The 19,479-nt window shown below is 43.0% G+C and overlaps 1 protein-coding gene across 4 annotated transcripts; it reads right to left on the bottom strand.

Moving 5' to 3' along the window:
• Window positions 1-9,727: 9,727 nt before the first annotated feature.
• Window positions 9,728-12,688, bottom strand: LOC123161826 (uncharacterized). 4 transcript variants are annotated; one of them, XM_044579647.1, is made up of 3 exons: window positions 12,557-12,688; window positions 10,158-10,414; window positions 9,728-9,986 (listed from the first exon to the last, which is right to left on the bottom strand). In XM_044579647.1, the coding sequence occupies exons 2-3, from the start codon at window positions 10,405-10,407 to the stop codon at window positions 9,952-9,954; spliced, it is 285 nt and encodes a 94-aa protein (XP_044435582.1). In that variant the 5' UTR covers window positions 10,408-10,414; window positions 12,557-12,688; the 3' UTR covers window positions 9,728-9,951. The 4 variants fall into 4 exon arrangements, with proteins under 4 accessions (XP_044435582.1, XP_044435581.1, XP_044435583.1 ...); XM_044579646.1 differs by having other exon boundaries at window positions 10,158-10,418; window positions 12,553-12,688; XM_044579648.1 differs by having other exon boundaries at window positions 10,158-10,418; window positions 12,557-12,687.
• Between the last annotated feature and the right edge of the window lie 6,791 nt (window positions 12,689-19,479).

Below are 19,479 nucleotides of genomic sequence, written 5' to 3' on the forward strand. Positions count from 1 at the left end.
CATCGTATACAATCAAGCAGGACATAGGGTTTTGTCTCCTTTAAGAGGGCCCGAACGTGGGTAAACATTGTGTCCCTTTGTCCGTTGTTACCATTGATCCTCAGACACATAGCTTGGGCCCCCTACTCGAGATCTGTCGGTTTTAACACCGACGGCACCCTCGGAGACGGTGAGCGGCGGCGACCTCGGAGTGGAGCAGGGGAGAGGGAGCAGGGGAGTGAGCGACCGACGAACTAGGTATTTATTACCCAGTTCCGACCGGACCGGTCTGTCTAACAGCCGTTAACGGCTTCTCAGTCCGCGCGCTTTGCCACGTGCCCTGACAGGTGGGTCCAGGTGGTCAGAAGCACGGTTAAATCGCGATTCACAACCGTATTGGGTTTTTCGAAACAGCCGACCGCGCGATTGGTACATTTCTGATAAAAAATAAAATTTGGTAGTTTTTTTAAACACTAACATGTAAACTAGTAATTTTATACTATTTATTCGATTATATGAGATTGTCTATACTTCAGGTGCGTGAAAACAGAACTTGTATCAGTCACTTCCAGCCGAGGCGTTAGATCATCATCCAACGATTGGAAACGGATCGAGTACTGTTCATCCTCTACCTCTCCCTTCTTCGATCTCTGCGAAGCTACCGGCCAACCCAGGCTTAACCGCCGGCCTCCGCCCCGCCCCACCCAACAGGCGGCTAGCACCGCCTTGCCACCCCGCCCTCCCATCTACCTATCCCCACCATCGTGTTGGCTGCCGCCCCGGCCATCCCTCTAGACCCCGCCCCGATGAATAATTCCTGCAACCCCCCCCTTCCCCCCCCCCCCCCCCCCCCCCCCCCCCCCCGCACCTCTGCACCCCCTCGATCAGTTAAGTTTCTAACTCACTCCCGCCGGCGATCCAGCTCGTACACGGCTCGGGCTTGCCGTGGCCGGTGCTCGTCGTTGACGCTCCTCATGCCTTCCCCGTCTTCGGCCTCGCACCACGCTTTAGCAAAATCATGATTATAATACTACTATGAGAGATTGGGAACTTTTTTTTTTTGAGGGAGATTGGGAACTCATTTCGTCGAAAGCAAAAAAGGAAAGTTGCATTGATAGCCAACAGTATATTGACACGCCATCATGTTTGTTAACGGTGTTATCATATTCTTCTATATATTCAACCAACGGATTGTTCTTTATCCTCTCCGGCCCGACACGACGGGTCATGTCCCCGTGTTGTTCCAGCTAAAATAAGAGCGCAATCAAGTGCGGCTCTAATCCAAGGTTCTTCTACTATCTTGTCACGCGATAACATTGTTTACTACGGCAGCTTTACTAGTTTTCACGAGGATCCTATGCCTCTTGCTTAGTAGTAGAAAAATACTCCTCCTTGGATTCTTGGATAAAGTAACAAAACAGACAGGGCAAGAACCTGCGACTCGTAAAAGTTAACGAGACAGAGCATCGGATTGGCACTAACTTTATGGCTTCTGGTGGATCAGCTCCTGCAAATTACTCCTTCCGTGTCATAATATAAAAACGTTTTTGACACTAGTACCTACGATGTTTGCATTTGTAATTATTGGTCCGGCCATCCCGTTACTGACACCTCATTACAATAATATAATCAAGGGCGTGCAGAGTGGCACAGATGACTTATGTGTGACGCCATCAGTTGACTTGAAAATTAAGCACAAACATATAGAGATCTGTATGTGCAAGTGCAACTAGTAGTTGACATCTGATCCCTAATTTACGTGTGGAATGCATGCATAGACGGACCATCATCATTCAATTCAAGAACAAGAAAGAAGGCAAAGAGGGAGTGCACGGGGAGTGGGGTGGTGGTGGTGGTGGCGCCAAGTCAACCTCAGCGGCGAGGTGGCATTAACTGCTTGATACATTCCTCCTACAGCGTGCAGAACAGAGCTGAAGATCCAAGGTGATGGACGTGCGGGGAGGCTTTGTTTAGGGCACCACGCATTAACTGCTGATCAAATCTGTTGATCGCAAATTGATGGCCAATCCATTTGTTTAGGCCCCTCTGCGTCCAGAGCTGGGAGCATACGTGTCCACTTGCAATTCCTTGAGATCAGACATGTTTTCTTTGCTGCCGGGATTGAGACCAGTCATGTTAGAGCATCTTCAACAGGAAATGAAAAAGTTGATGATGTAAACCTGGTGCTTGAAATTTGTGTCCTTCTTCTCTTTTACTCCATAATAATTGCATGTTGAAACAAACCATGATATGATAATTAAAACCCATGTCAAATGAATCTGGAACAAATAAAACACAAACACATAGCTCATCAATTGATAAGCTCAAATTCAACAAAATTGTTCATCACACATAGCACAAAGTTCATCACAAATGACATGAAACACAACTGGTGGTCTTGTTCTCCATTCCATGTCCACCACTCGATGAGATCTTTTGGAATATCTTCACGGGTATCCGCATCTCGAATCTCATGGCAAGCTTGAAGAAAGCGTTGGACGCGATCTTCCCTCCTAATTGGACGCACCAACTTTCTCATGGATTCATGAAAGGAGTAATCCAAATCTTGGCCACACTCATTCCCAATGGTCATCAACCAAATCAACATGAATACCATATACAATCATGAGCAATGCCGAAGTCACCTTCTGAATAGTGTTGTGACCAAGATCTTCGGCACAATTTCCTTCTCTACTGGAAGAATATATCACGCTCCTTCACACAGTTGGCAATATGGAGGAATAAATCCTTAGACATCCTGAACTTCCGTCGAAACTATCGCTCTTGATACACCGGATTTTGACAGATTTAGTCCAACATCAACTTGTTGTGGCCATCTTGCCTCGTCGCACAAATGTACTCACAGCGGACAACGGAACCGCCATGCTTGGATAGCTTGTTCTTCTACATGTGTGATGATGATGGCAATGTTCTCATCTCCTCCCATTCATACTCCTCTTCAGAAGAGGGGTCAACCCATAGAGAGGATGATGTGTACAAACTCATCTACAGAACACAACACCTTCTGCCACAATCCACTATTATATCACAACAAAAAACAAAGATATATATAATATATGTTTTACCGTGAGGATTTTCTCGAACACGTAGTGGGCGCGCAACTGAAATCCAGCCATCATACGGCGGGGCCGGGGCGGTTGTCGGGATGGCTAGGAATGTGGTCGTGGTGCTTTTGCTGCCGCTGGGAAGTCGTGGATCTTGGGAAGAGTTGTCGTCGTCACACCAGTCGACAAATGAGATCTTGGAAGAGTAGTGGATCCACCGTGGTCATTGCATTCACTTGGGAAAAGGGACAACCACTATGGTGTTGTGGCAGCCATATCAGGCGACAAAGGGGCGAGAAACTGTCAGAATAAATGCAAATCGACTTACGGCAATGATGGGGGTGGTTGGGAATGCCTCGAGCGGCGAGAATGTGCAGCTAGGTCGGGGCGGATGACGGACTCGCTGCGGCGGCAAGATCCAGACAGAATCTACGTAAGGTGGTGGCATGGAAGCTTTCGTGTGGCAGTTGTCTTTCGCACGGCTGCATTTTTATTTTACGACAACACGTAACCGCGCTGCAAATATGCACCAGTTGGGGGTAAAATTTTGGGCTGCCCAAAATAAAATTACATCATCGTTCATAGATACATCATGTGTTGGAGCTTTTTGTTTTTTCCCAAAGTGCCCTAAACGGCCGTTTTTATATCATGGCGGCATTTTTCATCATATGTTGGAGATGTTCTTACTCGCTTCATTTCCATCTTGCACATTCTTTAGTTACATGTGGAAGGGAAACCTACGACTCTAGGAGATCCCCGCAAATTATATTTAGGGAGAAAACTTTTGGTCTAGGAGGTTAGACCCTAAGATCCTCTAAATTTGAACTTCCCTAAAAATACAACTATGTATTCTATATATAGTTGCCCCTTGAAAGCACGAGTGCTCAATGGGTGATTTTGGTAATTAATGTCAACATATCTCTTGTTGGACTAATATTTCTACCTAGTATATTTCAGATAAGTTCAACATTGGAGTGGCATGAACAAGAGGATATGGAACCCCTTCAAGATGCTAAGGACAAACATTGGCAGAAGCTCAAGACTCTACATTTTTACTTTAGTGATCCAAGATCACATTGAGTCCATAGGAAAGCCAATACTATTAAGAGGGGATGAGGTATTGCTTAATGGCTTGCTTGCTCAAAGTGCTTAGTGATATGCTCAAAAGCCCTCGACCACTTTCTCACTTCCACATATATCCTAAACCTAAAAGTCAAACTCGGCCCCAATGATTTGATCTATTCGGTGCCATCGAGTTCATCTGATACAACCACTGCCAAACCCTAATCAGTTCGGTCTCACCGATGGGATCTCGGTCTCACCGAGATGGGCTTGCAAACTTCCTGTTGCATGTTGCAACAATTCCGGTCCCACCGAGATTGTGCAATCGGTCCCACCGAGTTTGCTTGACCAATCCTCTGTTTGCTTATTACCAAAATTGGTCTCACCGAGTTTGTGTAATTGCAAACCTAGTTGAGGTTTTACCCTAACCCTTGCATCTTGGTCCCACTGAGTTGACCTTGTCGGTCCCACCAAAAACTCTAACGTTCACTTTTTTGACTTGAATCGGTATGACCGAGTTTTACCATTCGGTCCCACCAACTTTGGGAATCAGCGTGTAACGGCTAGATTTTGTGTGGAGGCTATATATACCCCTCCACCCATTCTTCATTTGTGGAGAAAGCCATCAGAACGTGCCTACACTTCCAGCATTCATTTCTGAGAGAGAACCACCTACTCATGTGTTGAGACCAAGATATTCCATTACAATCACAAGAATCTTGATCTCTAACTTTTCCCAAGTTGCTTTCCACTCAAATTATCTTTCCATCATAGCCAAATCTGTGTGAGAGAGTTGAGTGTTGGGGAGACTATCATTTGAAGCACAAGAGCAAGGAGTTCATCATTAACACACCATCTATTACCTTTTGGAGAGTGGTGTCTCCTAGATTGGTTAGGTGTCACTTGGGAGTTTCCGTCCAGATTGTGGAGTTGAACCAAGGAGTTTGTAAGGGCAAGAAGATCGCCTACTTCGTGAAGATCTACCCAAGTGAGGCAAGTCCTTCGTGGGCGATGGCCATGGTGGGATAGACAAGGTTGCTTCTTCGTGGACCCTTCGTGGGTGGAGCCCTTCATGGACTCGCGCAACTGTTACCCTTCGTGGGTTGAAGTCTGATGTACGATAGCACCACCTATCGGAACCACGCCAAAAAACTCCGTGTCTCCAATTGCGTTTGCACACTCCAATCCCATCCCTTTACTTTCTTACAAGTTGCATGCTTTACTTTCCGCTGCTCATATACTCTTTGCATGCTTGCTTGACTTGTATTGTGAATGTTTAAAATTGTGCTAATTTCCAACCTCAACTTAAAAAACTTAAAAACTGCCAAGTTTACTGGTTGAGAGTCTAATCACCCCCCCCCTCTAGACACCTCTTCTCGATCCTTTCACCCCTCTTCTTATTTTTACTCTTGGAAGGCCAACTCTCATGATAAACTAGATGGTGCTCCACGCATTGCCACGAGAACCGTGTTAAAAATTATGCATCATTGAGTGCTTAATAACAATTAAAACTAATGAAAATACAAATGTAAGAGTGTTCATACAATGTATATGAAAAAATAATGTATACAAAGAGAATTTTTTGGATTCAACATAATCTGACACCATCTTTTAACAAGAATGAGAAGCGCAAAACTAGATATATTTTTCTCCAAGGGTCCAACACATATACCTCTCATGGCCACAAAAAATGGAAGAAAAATAATAAATTGTAACTAACATGAATGACTTGATTCAACCCCCCCTCCCCCCCCCCCTCCAAAAAAGACATCCTTGACTAAATGAAGTGACATGGTCTGGATGGATATATTAATGCAAGAAGTGTAACTTGTGAGTACATGCATGACTTCTAATGTCACACAATTTTGATCGGATGGCTACAAATAATTAAGGTGATGTGGAACCACACATGTTGAGAGAAATGCCGTAGTGGGAGCTATTTACATATAGTAGTGGGGACCTACTTGCCTCCAGCAATAATGGCCGAGTGTCGGCATGCTACCCGATTCGACCACGATCGTCTATCAATCCCGGCGCCATCCCCCAAACCCATCCCGGCCCCAACCCATTTTCGGTGCCACCTCCGGCGATTAGGGCCCTCACCGACCCCGAATCGGACCACCGCCAGCGCCTTCCTCGAGCCCAACCTTGCCACCGCCATTGAGCACTGCCGCCTCCTGTTGTCATCGGCTCCGTTTTCCCCAAGCTTTGCCACCATGGCTCGCAATCTCCCCAGACCCAAGCTCGAATGAGGGGATGGTGGTAGACCCGGCCGCCGGGTTCGAGGTGATTGACATGGTGGCCGGGGCAACGGCATCTGCCTCCTCTAGATGACCAAGGTGGTGGAGATGAACCGTCGTGCGCAAGCTAAGGAGGTGGACGAGCAGTGCCACTACGCATTCGAGGTGGAGGACATCGGTTGGCTGAGCACGCAATGCCGACATCGTGGTTGCGCTCATGGAGAACCCGGACACCTCGAGAACCACACGATCTTCGCGTCGTTTGAAAGCACGTGAAGGATCTAGCATGAGAGTCATGAGTGCATTCGCCGCGATGTCGCATTTGTGGAGTTGTGTGAGGACATCGAAGGCAAAATTGCCGACGAGGAGGAGGAATAGTTTGACGGGTTCGCCCCGGTGCCGTGGATTTGGCCTACTATCAACGGCGGTGAGGTTGATCCCTCCGGCACGGGGTGATCAACATCTCCTTCGACGAGGAGTAGAGTTTATTACCTATCTAGTACGTACTGATGTTTTAACTAGTTCAATGTCAATGTAGTGGTAGTGTGCTAGGCAAGGTTTTGATTTTCGGTTTGTGAAATTTTCCGCCCTAGGCTGAGATGGCCGAATTTCGGCCATTTTCAAAAATTTCGTTCGAAATTTGACCAAATATTGGCTGAAATTTGACCAAAATTTGACCCATAATCTACTCCCTCTGTCCCATAATGTAAGACGTTTTTTGACACTATATTATGGGACGGAGGGAGTATTTTTTGCCCGAAAGTAAATTTCGCCCCAGGCCGAGATGGCCAAAATTCCTTTTTTCTTCGGCCGAAATTCAAAACACAGGTGCTAGGTAATGAAATGTTCTAGTATGGTAGATTTCATGTTAATGTAGTACTTTGTTTAATTATGAAATGAACTAGTTTAATTGTGTGTTTCAAATGATTTTGTGTGCAAAAATATGTGTTCGAATTTTTTTGGGGATGAAATTTCAGGAGATCTACTAGATGAAGAAAACTTTAATCACCTAATATATTTCACTTTTTGAAATAAAAGATTCGTTTTGGACTTTTTAGGATAGGGGGTCTGCTAGAGTTTGTTCCTACATTTTTCTTGGATGACAGTTTATAACAATAGAAATGAACGCGACCGTTGCAAATGTTTTGCCATTTCTCTCCAGTATGTAGCGCGTATTTACCTCCAAAGGAGGGCAAACTACAATCTACTCCCTTTGTTCCAAAATATAGGACATTCTATTTTGAATTTCGATCGTCAATCTCTTGTAGGAGTACAATATTTCTTTCCACCTACCCAGTCACAATCACAAGAAAGAGCTTCTGAATACAAAATGTCTATTATTTTATTTTGAGCGAACAATGTGTCTATTGTTGAATTAACTATTGATCAAATAAGAATTCGGACATTGACAGACGACATTTTGCAGACAGTGGGTAACTGAGTACGCATAGACAGTGTGACCAAAGTTGGAAAAGTGGTGCCCTGTTGTGTGATCCCTTCTTGGATAAGAAACGCTAGAACGCTAGATTTCTATGTTTTTGCAAGTGCGCCCATAGAGAAAGGCCAGACTTTGTCTTTGTCAGAGAAAAGATATCGGGCGTATCAGCATTCAGCAGAAACAAAGCAGCGCTTCAGAGAAATGGAGTCCCGGAAACGAAGAGGACAGGAGACTACAAAACACTTTCTGAAAGGTTGGGGAATGAGGACAGTCTCGTGTGAATTTTTTTTTCTTCCAAATTTCTCTACTTTTCTTTTCATAGTACAACAAACTGGTCACTTTCCAACTTCCTTTTTTCTTAAACAAGGCAAATGCTTTGCCCGTTTCATTAATAAAAAGAAGATTTGTCGCCCGGTTAATTAGGGAAAACTGGGCAAAACCCAATACACCCTCGGGGCCAAGCCCACTCGACACCTCCATCCAACAAGGGAGAAGCCCAAACTCGGCGACAACACAACAAGAAACGCCAACCGCACCAACATAAACCAATGGGGGACGGGGCTGGGGGGGGCTCCACCATACTGGTTGGCCTCCCATCACTGACGGGGAGAAGGAGTCATATCTACTATGGGAGGAGCAAATCCAGAACTGGCAACAAAGATCAAGAAGCAGGCACTCCATATAGCCTACGCCAATTGTGACGTCGAGAACCAACACCGAAAAGCAACCTCACTGCCCACACGATACGAGATCAATGCTCTCAATGTTGCCGAAACCCTCGGCGCCGCCGCCCCGACACGGTCCACTGACACAACCTTCCGGGGCAGCGGCCCCGACATGTCATCACTTGCCCTCGAGTTGTGACGCCACATGACCTAGCCAACCGCAACCCAAGCAGCAAAAGGCAACCACCCGTAGACCACGACTGTCGTCACACCAACATGTTCGAGCCCCTGCCTCGACATAAACCAAGCCAACACCCTCACCGCCCAAGCAGAACAAGGATGTCACCCAAGCAACATTTCCCTACTGCTAATAAAGAAATCAGACGCTTCAAGTTCGGCCGTATGTTAAAAAGGTTGCATAATGAGAAATATGGACGTGCCGTTTTGGCTCTCAGGTGCAGATGCTCCCAGTAAAATCGTTTAAAATAGCACAAATAACAAAAAAAATCTAGAAAATGCAAGATGCTCATGTGTGTGATGCCCGTGCCAAATTTCGTGGAGTTTGGATATTTTAGTAGCTCTCAGCAAAAAAAAGACAAATTTTGGGCATGTGAGAAAATTTTGAAAACAACACTGTTCAGAGCTCATTTTGTCTTTTTTGCCACGAGCTCCTCGTATGTCATTTACGCACGAAATTTGCACACACCTGGCACACTCAAGCATCTTGCATTAAAAAAATCAGTTTTTATTTATTTTCGGCAATTCTTGTAAGTTTATCAAGTGCAGATGAGCCCGGGCTCATAATTGAATCCGCAAATGAGTAAGCATCTGGCTTTTTGGGCATGCAAATTTCTATCATATCTGTCTCCAGTACAGCATAGGCCAACTAACTGTATATGGCATAGCACTACTTCAAAATTTTCTGTATTATATTGTTGCCTTTATTGATCACCAAACACCTTCTGCTGCCAATATTATAGGGAGGGCACAATTTCTGCCGACTTCATCATGATATAAACTAAATAAATGGAGAACGCAGACTTAGGGATAGACTAATCATGGCATACTATTTTGATCACACCGTGCAACTACCTTCAGACAAAGTTTCAGATTATTCTTACCAGTGCAGTACTAGTAATGCCTACAAATCACAACTGCAGATGAGTTGATGACTAGTTTTCAGCTTGCTTGCCTAATACTCCCTCCGTAAAGATAAGAGCGTTTAGACCACTACTTTAGTGATCTAAACGCTCTTATATTTCTTTATAGAGGGAGTACTGTATAAAGTTTGAAGCATCACACAGCTTGTACAACCAAGTCGGAAACACAGGGACAAGGTTGTGACAATTACACAGGAAAACATTGTTTGCTTTTGTCACAATCTCAACAGATAGTCTGAAACAACAAATCTACGCTTATTTCTGCAGTATAGCTTAAGCAGCATAAATGAAGCCGAGTGGGTATCCCAAAACAGATTGTTACCAACTCAAGGTGCATGAGCATCATTTGCCCATCTCCCAGACAACGCCGCCATCCTCTGCATGCAGCAATCAACAAAAAGTAAGAGGATGATGTGGTAAAACAGAATCAATGAAGCAAATAGATATGCATGATTTCCATGGCACAGTCATCTCAAATTTCCAGATCGAGTAGTTTTCTTATGCTAAGTGACTACTCCAAGGTTCGGCCATGAAATGCAGGATTATACCTTTGATCTTTTTGTTTATCCAAATCTCAAGCAACATTCCTGCACCAACTCCAGCGGCACAAACAGCACCATAGATTGCCAATGCAGAAGGTAGAGATCGCCGGGGCAGAAAGTAACACTCGGGGACTTGTCTGATTTTCTTTGGAAGACGCTTCTTAACAATTGGCTGGCTTGACTCAGTAATCACTGGACCACTCACTGTTTTCCAGTCCGCATTCTTCAGCATATCTTTAGAGTCCTCAGTACCCATCCTGAAACTGCCTATATGTAAATACTAATCAGAATCGATATCCATATAGCATATCGAAGACACTCAAATCATAGCCATTAATACCATGCTGCTCCATTTAGATTCATGAAGAAGAGGGGTATTTTCATCATTCCGTTTATTTAACCCTAGGATAGGATAATCGTTGGATGTCCTAAAGATCTAAAGGATGTGTCTTACTATCTTGTAATTCTTGTCACCTGCGTTTTTTTTTTGGCTTCAGCAGATCATAAGAAATCATAATTTTCAACTATCTAAAAGCATGTTAATTTATTTTTGAGTACTTGTGATAATTTGGTTGTATCGGTATGTCTAGTGCAACTGGCAAAGGCTAACCTAACTCTAATCTACCAGACTACCACTGTACTTGTGTGAGCTAAAAGAGCTTTTGCTCCGTTGTTTATCTCCTGTGCGCAGCTGTCCTATCCAGGAACAGAGCAAAACACTACCAAGGATTAATGAAACATTCTGCCACTCAGATGCCTTCTGTTTTCCTGAATATATGCTATAAAGATGCAGAGCTGCATTCCAATCAAATTCTTTGCACAAGGGGGAAAATGTGAGCAAGTTCTCGTCCTTTCCAAATCCTATGCACCTTACAAAAACATATTGCTAACCTTAAGAAGATAAAATATAGGGCAAGTATCAAGAGTCATGATGCTTGACGCTTGCATGTTTAGAGTCCTTACCAACAACAAGAATTCCATGCTCCATTATTTTAAGCCTGTGGTCACATGGTAACAGAATGGAGACAAACAAAAAGAAAAGAATTTACTCTCTAAACTCTACAAGCAAGATTTCATCAACTAGTCCTAGTGATGGATGCCGTCCAACATATAGATATATAACAGACATAGTTTAGTAAATTAATCTTGGCAGTTTTATCAAGTAATCATCATCACAAAGAGTAACTGTCAACTACTTAACTTTAGTCTTTGCATAGGTGAAAATGGAAAAACAAGAGCACCACTACATGACTGCCATTCTAGCAGCTACAAGCTACCAATTCAGAGTTTTAGAAAAAAACTGAAGATAATCCCTTCTTCCTAAACGCATGAGCATAACGACTGCTATTTTTTCTCAAAAAAGGACCACCAGCAGCAGGCAGCTAGTGGTCTCATCAAACTCAATCTGAAGGTGGTGATGTAGCTGATGATATGCTTGATCCAGAAAACAATGATGGGTATGCCTGATAATTTCCCTGTAATGTTAGTGACTACATAGCATAGGACTTCTAAAGACTAAAACTAAAACAAACCGGAGCAGAAGCACAAAATGAATAACTAAAAAAAGTAAGGATGGCTTTCCATCAAAATGCCGCAGCAAACAAGTTCAGACTAGCTCTTCTAATTTAACGATTACAAAGCTCCCCTGCTAAGTCATTTAGCAGAATCGGTAAGGAACCAGGAAGATACAAAGTGCAGCAGTCTCCAGGACAAGTAATTAATCAACAATCCAAGATGCACAGTCTGAGGATACTACCACATCGACTTTAAGATCAACTTAATTATTTTCATTTCTCCTTGAGGTTCCCAAACAAAAGTTATCTCTCTTCCATGATATGTTTCTCTTTGATTTGCCAGCAGCAGTCGAATGGAACACGGGGCCATATACAACATACACTATACACGCACTGATCTCCAACTAACAAACATTTTCTCAGATAATCTTCAGAAAAGAACACTCCATCAGACTCACATCGCGAGATGTATTATAAGATTCAGGTAGAAAGACAAATTAAGAAAACAAAGCACGAGGAACAAATTGATCGACCTTCTTCTCTGCTAAATCGACTCTGGATGAGGCGGAGGCCTGCGCCCTGCACGGGAAGCACGCCATGGGCGAAATCCCCTAAACCTAAAAAATCATGCCGTCGTGGCCTCGCGGGAGAAGGAAGAGGAATATCGGATGCTGCCACAGGAGGAGGCATCGCCGGGTACGACGACACACACAGGAGGAGGAGAACGAGACGGACGAGTCGCCGGAGACTAACGGACGGGTCATCTAACTGTCTAAGACAGCGCTCCGCTCGGCTTCACAGCGGGGGACGAGATGTTTCAATTTTTTTTTCGAGCGGGCGAATGGATTCAGCGGATTGGGGACTGGAACAGAGGGGAAGGAGCTTACCTACGTTCACCGCTTGCCGTTAGCCGCCGCCTGGATGCTGGTGGTGCTCGCCGGCCGGCGTGCTTCCGTGGTGCGGCGCTGCGAAGTGCGAATGGATCTGTTTGAGGGAGAACGAAGTGACGGGTTAATTACTGGGCTTGAGGGAGAATTGGAGAGGTATTGAATGGGCCGAAGGAAATTATGAGAAGAACTGAAAATATCTGGCCCAGTATCAAGGTTCCTCTAAACAAAGTGTTTTTTTCTTTCAGTGAAAGCTATTATGGCACATTTTATTGAGTTGTTTCTCTAAACAAAGTTAAAATAGTTACAGCAGTTCCCAAAAACGACGTTCTTTTAGGTAAGTTAGTTAAGGACAGAACATTGTAATTCACCCTGGGCATTCGGGTATTTTTGTTATTTCGGTCCGGGTAGTTCTGTTTATGGGTAATTCTGGTACTCAAAAACAGAAAACGAATTTTTTTCTGCCAAAAAATATCTAAACCCAAATTACCTGAAATTTTGGTTCGGGTAATTCGGGTACCCGAAATATTCGGAGCACACATCAACTTTTAGTATGCATAATTTGGGTAGTATGGGTATTTTAGTTAGTTTGGGTAACATGAATAATTTGGTTAGTATGGATAATTCGGGCAGTATGGATATTTCGGGTTTCCCCGACTAAAACCCAGACCCTAACCCGGAAACTGAATAGCCAGGAAATGAGAACCGAACTTGGTTCGGGTTCAGGTAACGGGTTAGGGTACCCAAATACCCAGGTTGAATTTTAGTAGGGAGTTGAACATGGTTGCTCATGAGCTAGCTAGGTTTGGGAGGAGTAATCTACCGACTTTGTGGTCGGATACACCTCTTAGCTTTATTAGTCCTTTGTTAGCAAACAATGTAAGTTCGATTTGAGTTAATAAAGGTAGCCATGAAGGCCTTCCTGTCAAAAAAGTTAGTTAAGGATAGAGTGAATTGCTCTCTACTTCATACCATCATGATCATTCAAGTTGGAAAATGTGGTCCTCATTTCACATAAATGCGGTCATACGGTCTTTTCAGAAACATCTGAGTGAGTTGAAACGACACCAATAGGATCAACATTGCCGGTGGAAAGCTAGTAGATCAGGGAGAACCGGCGGCCGCCGGTAGTGCGTGGGGTGGTGGCGGGGTCCGGGAGGTCTGGGTTGCCGGCATCGGAGGGGCGGCAATGCCAGCGATGATGGCGAAGATTGCTTCTAGCCACGGGCGGGAAGGTTCAGGTCGGCGGTTGCATGCGCACTTGGGGGCGTTTGGCTTTTACATCACCATCCCACGTGATGTATATTTGCATCACCGAAGGCAAATTTTACATCATGCCCTAAAATTTTTTTTGGCCAAATTTACATCACGGGCAGCTATTGGAGAGCCTTTTTTGGCCTCAAGTCATGTAAAAGTTAGGTAATCATTATTTTGCATCACCTATTGAAGATGATCCAACAGAAGTTACTGGGGTTTTTATGCTCGCAGTGGTTGAGTCTTATATATATATATATATATATATATATATATATATATACATATATATATATATATATATATATATATATATATATATATATATATATGAGTAGGATTTTCTACAATAGCTTGCCACAGAACTAGTTAAGGTTTTTGACTGTGTAAAAGTTCTCAAAAATCCTGAAAAAAATATTGAACCAACACATTATAATATAACATGATCCAACGAAGGGACTGAAAAAATATGACTGCATGTGTCCTGTACAAAAAGAACAAAATTTTCAATATATATTGATCCTGTAGTGAGCTGAAATGCTTGTTTTTTCGCACAGGACACATAAATGCATATATTCACAATCATACTGTTGGATCATCTTATTATAATAGAATGAGGCTCTCCTATTTATTTCATATTTTTTACTTACTTTTAAACCGTTAAATGTTTAGCAAGTCTTAACTAATTCTATGGCAAGCTATATATATATATATATATATATATATATATATATATATATATATATATATATATATATATATATATATATAACACATAAAATATTACTTTACACCAAGATAAACGAAGGGAGAATCTTGAATATATGATAATCCACTAAGTTTGGTTGGTTGGAACTTGAGAAATCTCATTTGACCGGGGTTTGGACATTCATTTATCTATTCTGACAATCATATGAGTGTGGATGTTGGTATCTCATAGACGGCTACCTCAGTCATCATCTCTAATGTTCTTTATATCTCGCATGAATGCCCCTTCATCATGTCCATGCATGTCATCACTAGGGTTATGCCATTGAGTTAGCCTCTCTGAAAGTGCAACTATCCCTAGGTGGTTTTGGTAATTCGTAACAACATATAGCTCACTGAGCTAATACTATTCCAAGACAGATATTTCAGGAAAGCTCAATGAATGTCATGGCATGGATGAGAAAAGTGGATCCCTCAAAATGCTAAGGATAAAAGGATTGGCTCAAGCTTCAAGCTCAAGACTCTACATTTTATATTTTAGTGATCCAAGATCACATTGAGTCTATAGGAAAAGCCAATATTATCAAGGAGGGATGAGGTGTTGCTTAATGAGTTTCTTGCTTCATAAGTGCTTAGTGATATGCTCCAAAAACCCTCAACTACTTTCCCATATCCACATATGAACTAAACCAAAAGTCAAACTCGGCCCCACCGATTCTTTCTATCCGGCGCCACCGAGTTCAGATGTCATAGCCACTGCCACAAACCCTAGGCAAATCGGTCTCACCGATAGGGATATCGGTCTCACCGAGATGGGATTGTAATATCTCTGTTTCCCTTCGTAACGTTTCGGTCTTACCTAGATGAGCGATCGGTCCCACCGAGATTGCAATGTAAACTCTCTGTTTCCTTTTCGTAACATTTCGGTCTCACCAAAAAGAGCGAACCGGTCCCACCGAGTTTACCTAGCCAACTCTCTGGTTAGCTTATTACCAAAATCGGTGTCACCGAGTTTGTGTAATCGGTCTCACCAAGATTATGCCCTAATCCTAACCATATCGGTCCTACCGAGTTGCATGTCGGTCCCACCGAAAACCCTAACGGTCACTAGGTTTACTAAATCGGTCTGACCGAGTTTGTTGATTCGGTCCCACAGAGATTGGTAAATTGTGTGTGTAACAGTTAGATTTTGTGTGTAGGCTATATATACCCCTCCACCTCCTCTTCATTCGTGGAGAGAGCCATCAGAACAAACCTACACTTCCAACTTACCATTTCTGAGAGAGAACCACCTACTCATGTGTTGAGACCAAGATATTCCATTCCTACCATATGAATCTTGATCTCTAGCCTTCCCCAAGTTGCTTTCCACTCAAATATTCTTTCCACCAAATCCAAATCATGTGAGAGAGAGTTGAGTGTTGGGGAGACTATCATTTGAAGCACAAGAGAAAGGAGTTCATCATCAACACACCATTTGTTACTTCTTGGAGAGTGGTGTCTCCTAGATTGGCTAGGTGTAACTTGGGAGCCTCCGACAAGATTATGGAGTTGAACCAAGGAGTTTGTAAGGGCAAGGAGATCGCCTACTTTGTGAAGATCTACCGCTAGTCAGGCATGTCCTTCGTGGGAGACGGCCATGGTGGGATAGACAAGGTTGCTTCTTCATGGACCCTTCTTGGGTGGAGCCCTCTTCGTGGGTTGAAGTCTCCATCAACGTGGATGTACGATAGCACCACCTATCGGAACCACGGCTCAAAAATCACCGTGTCTCCAAATTGTGTTTGAAATCTCCAAACCCTTCCCTTTACATCTTGCAAGTTGCATGCTTTATTCTCCGCTGCTCATATACTCTTTGCATGCTTGCTTGAATTGTGTTAAGATTGCTTGACTTGTGCTAAGTTTGCTAAAATCTGCCAAAGACTAAAATTGGGAAAAGGTTAAGTTTTTATTTGGTCAAGTAGTCTAATCACCCCCCTCTAGACATACTTCAAGATCCTACAAGTGGTATCAGAGCTTTGGTCTCCATTTGCTTTGATTTCCATAGGTTCTGGTGGTCATAGCCTTGGTTTCACAACCTAGGAGAGTATGACGTCTAGCGAGGGAAATTACCACCGTAGAGGTCCTTACTTTGATGGTACAAATTTTGCTAGTTGGAAGCATAAGATGAAAATGCATATTCTCGGACATAACCCCGCCGTTTGGGCTATTGTGTGTATTGGCTTGCAAGGTGAATTCTTTGATGGGAGAGAACCAAACCGTGAAGCTAGCGCAGAAGAGTTGAAGATGCTGCAATACAACGCTCAAACTTGTGATATCCTCTTCAACGGATTGTGCCCCGAAGAATTCAACAAAATCAGCCGTATTGAGAATGCAAGGGAAATTTGGGACACTTTGATTGATATGCACGAAGGTAACGACTCCGTCAAGGAATCCAAATTGGATGTGCTTCAAAGTCAACTTGACAAGTTCAAGATGAAGGATGGTGAAGGCGTCGCTGAAATGTACTCTAGGCTTGCTCTCATCACAAATGAGATTGTCGACTTAGGAAGTGAAGAGATGACCGACAAATTCATCATCAAGAAGATCCTAAGAGCCTTGGATGGGAAATATGATACCGTATGCACATTGATCCAAATGATGCCCAACTACAAGAATCTCAAGCCAACGGAGGTCATTGGAAGAATTGTTGCTCATGAGATGTCACTCAAGGATAAGGAGGAGCTGCACAACAAGACAAGTGGTGCTTACAAAGCCTCATGTGAAGCTCCCACATCATCAAGTGAGAAACAAACCTTCAATGAAGAATTGAGCCTAATGGTGAAGAACTTCAACAAATTCTACAAGAATAGAAGCAAAGAAAGAAGTTCCAAGTCAAGGTCCTACAATGACAAAAGATCTTCCAGTTGAGAGCGAAATTGCTACAACTGTGGAAGACCCGGACACTATTCCAATGAGTGTACGGCTCCCTACAAAAGAAGAGAAGATTCACCTAAGAGGAGAAGTAGAAGAGAAGAATCACCGCCAAGAGAGAGAAGGAGTAGAGATGATCGTTATGGATGAAGAACATCCCGGAGAAGCAAGGATTCGGAAAGGAAGGACAAGTCATCAAGGAGCTACAGAAAATGAAGACATCAAGCTCATGTTGGTGAATGGGTATCCATTTCCGACTCTGAACATCACTCTGAGAGAAGCTATCACTCCGACTCCAAACATACTCAAGATGAAGGTGTTGCCGGTCTAGCACTTGTGTCAACCAACTCCCATGACATATTTGATTCACCAAATGAAGGATTTGGAAGATGCTTCATGGCTAAAGGCCCAAAGGTAACACACCCCGAGTATGTTGATTTCAATAGTGATGAAGATGACTTGCTAGGTGATGATGATTTACTTATTGACAACTCTAGTGATGAATACTATGATGAAATGTCAATTAATCATGCTAATCAAGATAAAATGAATGACAATGATAAGGAGAAGATTAAGCTCCTAACTAAAGAACTAAACACCCTTAAGTTAGCTCATGAAACTATCTTAAGGAATCATCGAGAACTTTTACAGACTCATGAGAAGTTACGCTTTGAAAAGCTCAATCTTGAACAAGAGCATGAGTTCTTAAAGGCAATCAATGATGATCTTCACAAGAAAAGTTCTTCTTACATTGCCAAGCGTTTACTCTTATCTACTTACATGCCTCAAGTCAAGTCTAGTAACAAAAACAAGAAGGATTCTTCCTCTAGTAGTAACAATCATCATGCTAAATCCAATATTGTTGCTTCTAGTAGTTCTCTTGATTCCACTAATGATTCTCTTAGCCAAGTTACACTTGAGCAAGAAAATAGTTTATTGAAAGGAATCATAGAGAAAGGTGTTTACAAGAGCCTTGCCGGAAGTAAGCAATTCGAAGAAATTGTACGCAAGCAAGCACCGGAAGAACCAAGGTGTTGGTTTTGAACGAAAGTTCAATGCCAATGGAGTTGAGTGGGAAGAAGATCAATACCCCAAGACGAAGTTTGTTCCTCAACAAGAGAAGTATGATCCTACTTCATTCAAAGGGACACAAGCTCAAGATGATCTTCCACCACAAGACCACAAGCAAAAAGGCAAGGATGAGCTTCAAGAGGAGATTTATGCATTTGAAGAAGCTCCCAAGGCCTTGGTCAAGTGGATCCCCAAGACTACGTAAAGCTCTACTTCATCAAGTACGACTACAACTCCAAGGATTCCCATCAACATGGTGTGGATCCCGAAGAAGAAGAATTAGAGAGTTCTTGAGGGTGACTCCGCTAACATTCTTCACTCATATAATTTTGGCAAGGACAAGTGCAATCAACTTTCACATCTTGCACTAGCTCAAGGAGTCACAAACCCTCTTGTTGGTAAGACAAGGGACAAGGTAACCTAATGCTTTCATAGAAATCATCTTGTGTGTGCCTCACTCTATGTCTATGGATATCCTTGTTTGTTCCTTGTGGGACTAACCCGTGTAGGTATTGAAAGTGCAACTCACTCCAAAGGATTGCTCCAAATGATCTACATCAACATTGAGCATCCACATCTTTAACACCTACATGAAGTCATCATCGACAAAACCCAAGGTTAGTTCATCCCTCTATAGGGGGGATCTCACATCTAGGGGGAGCTTTACTCTAAGAATTGAGCTAAAGCAACTCTAATGGTGTGAACACATCAATGCATTATGTAAAAGTGGTAACCCCACTTGAGCTTAAACGATGAGTATGACCTATGATCAAATGTTCTCATTTGACTCCTAAGTCAATATACTCATATATAGATGACCTAGTCATCGCCAATTGCTTGATAGATGCTAGAATTGGTTGTGCATGCTTTGCCACATGTTTCATTTGTCATTTTATTGTGTGAGCATGCTGATTGCATATTTTACTCATCCGAGGACATCCACTTGTAGTTTTGCTTGTTTGGCTTCTTTTTCTTTTGGCC

The sequence above is a fragment of the Triticum aestivum genome, chromosome 7B (assembly GCF_018294505.1).
Source record: "Triticum aestivum cultivar Chinese Spring chromosome 7B, IWGSC CS RefSeq v2.1, whole genome shotgun sequence".
NCBI lineage: Eukaryota > Viridiplantae > Streptophyta > Magnoliopsida > Poales > Poaceae > Triticum > Triticum aestivum.

Excerpts from the sequence above, each read along its gene's own strand:
- LOC123161826 (XM_044579647.1), bottom strand. The coding sequence starts at position 10,407 with ATGGGTACTGAGGACTCTAAAGATATGCTGAAGAATGCGGACTGGAAA. Across the intron at positions 9,987-10,157 it reads GATAAACAAAAAGATCAAAG|AGGATGGCGGCGTTGTCTGG; the intron begins GTATAATCCTGC and ends TGCTGCATGCAG.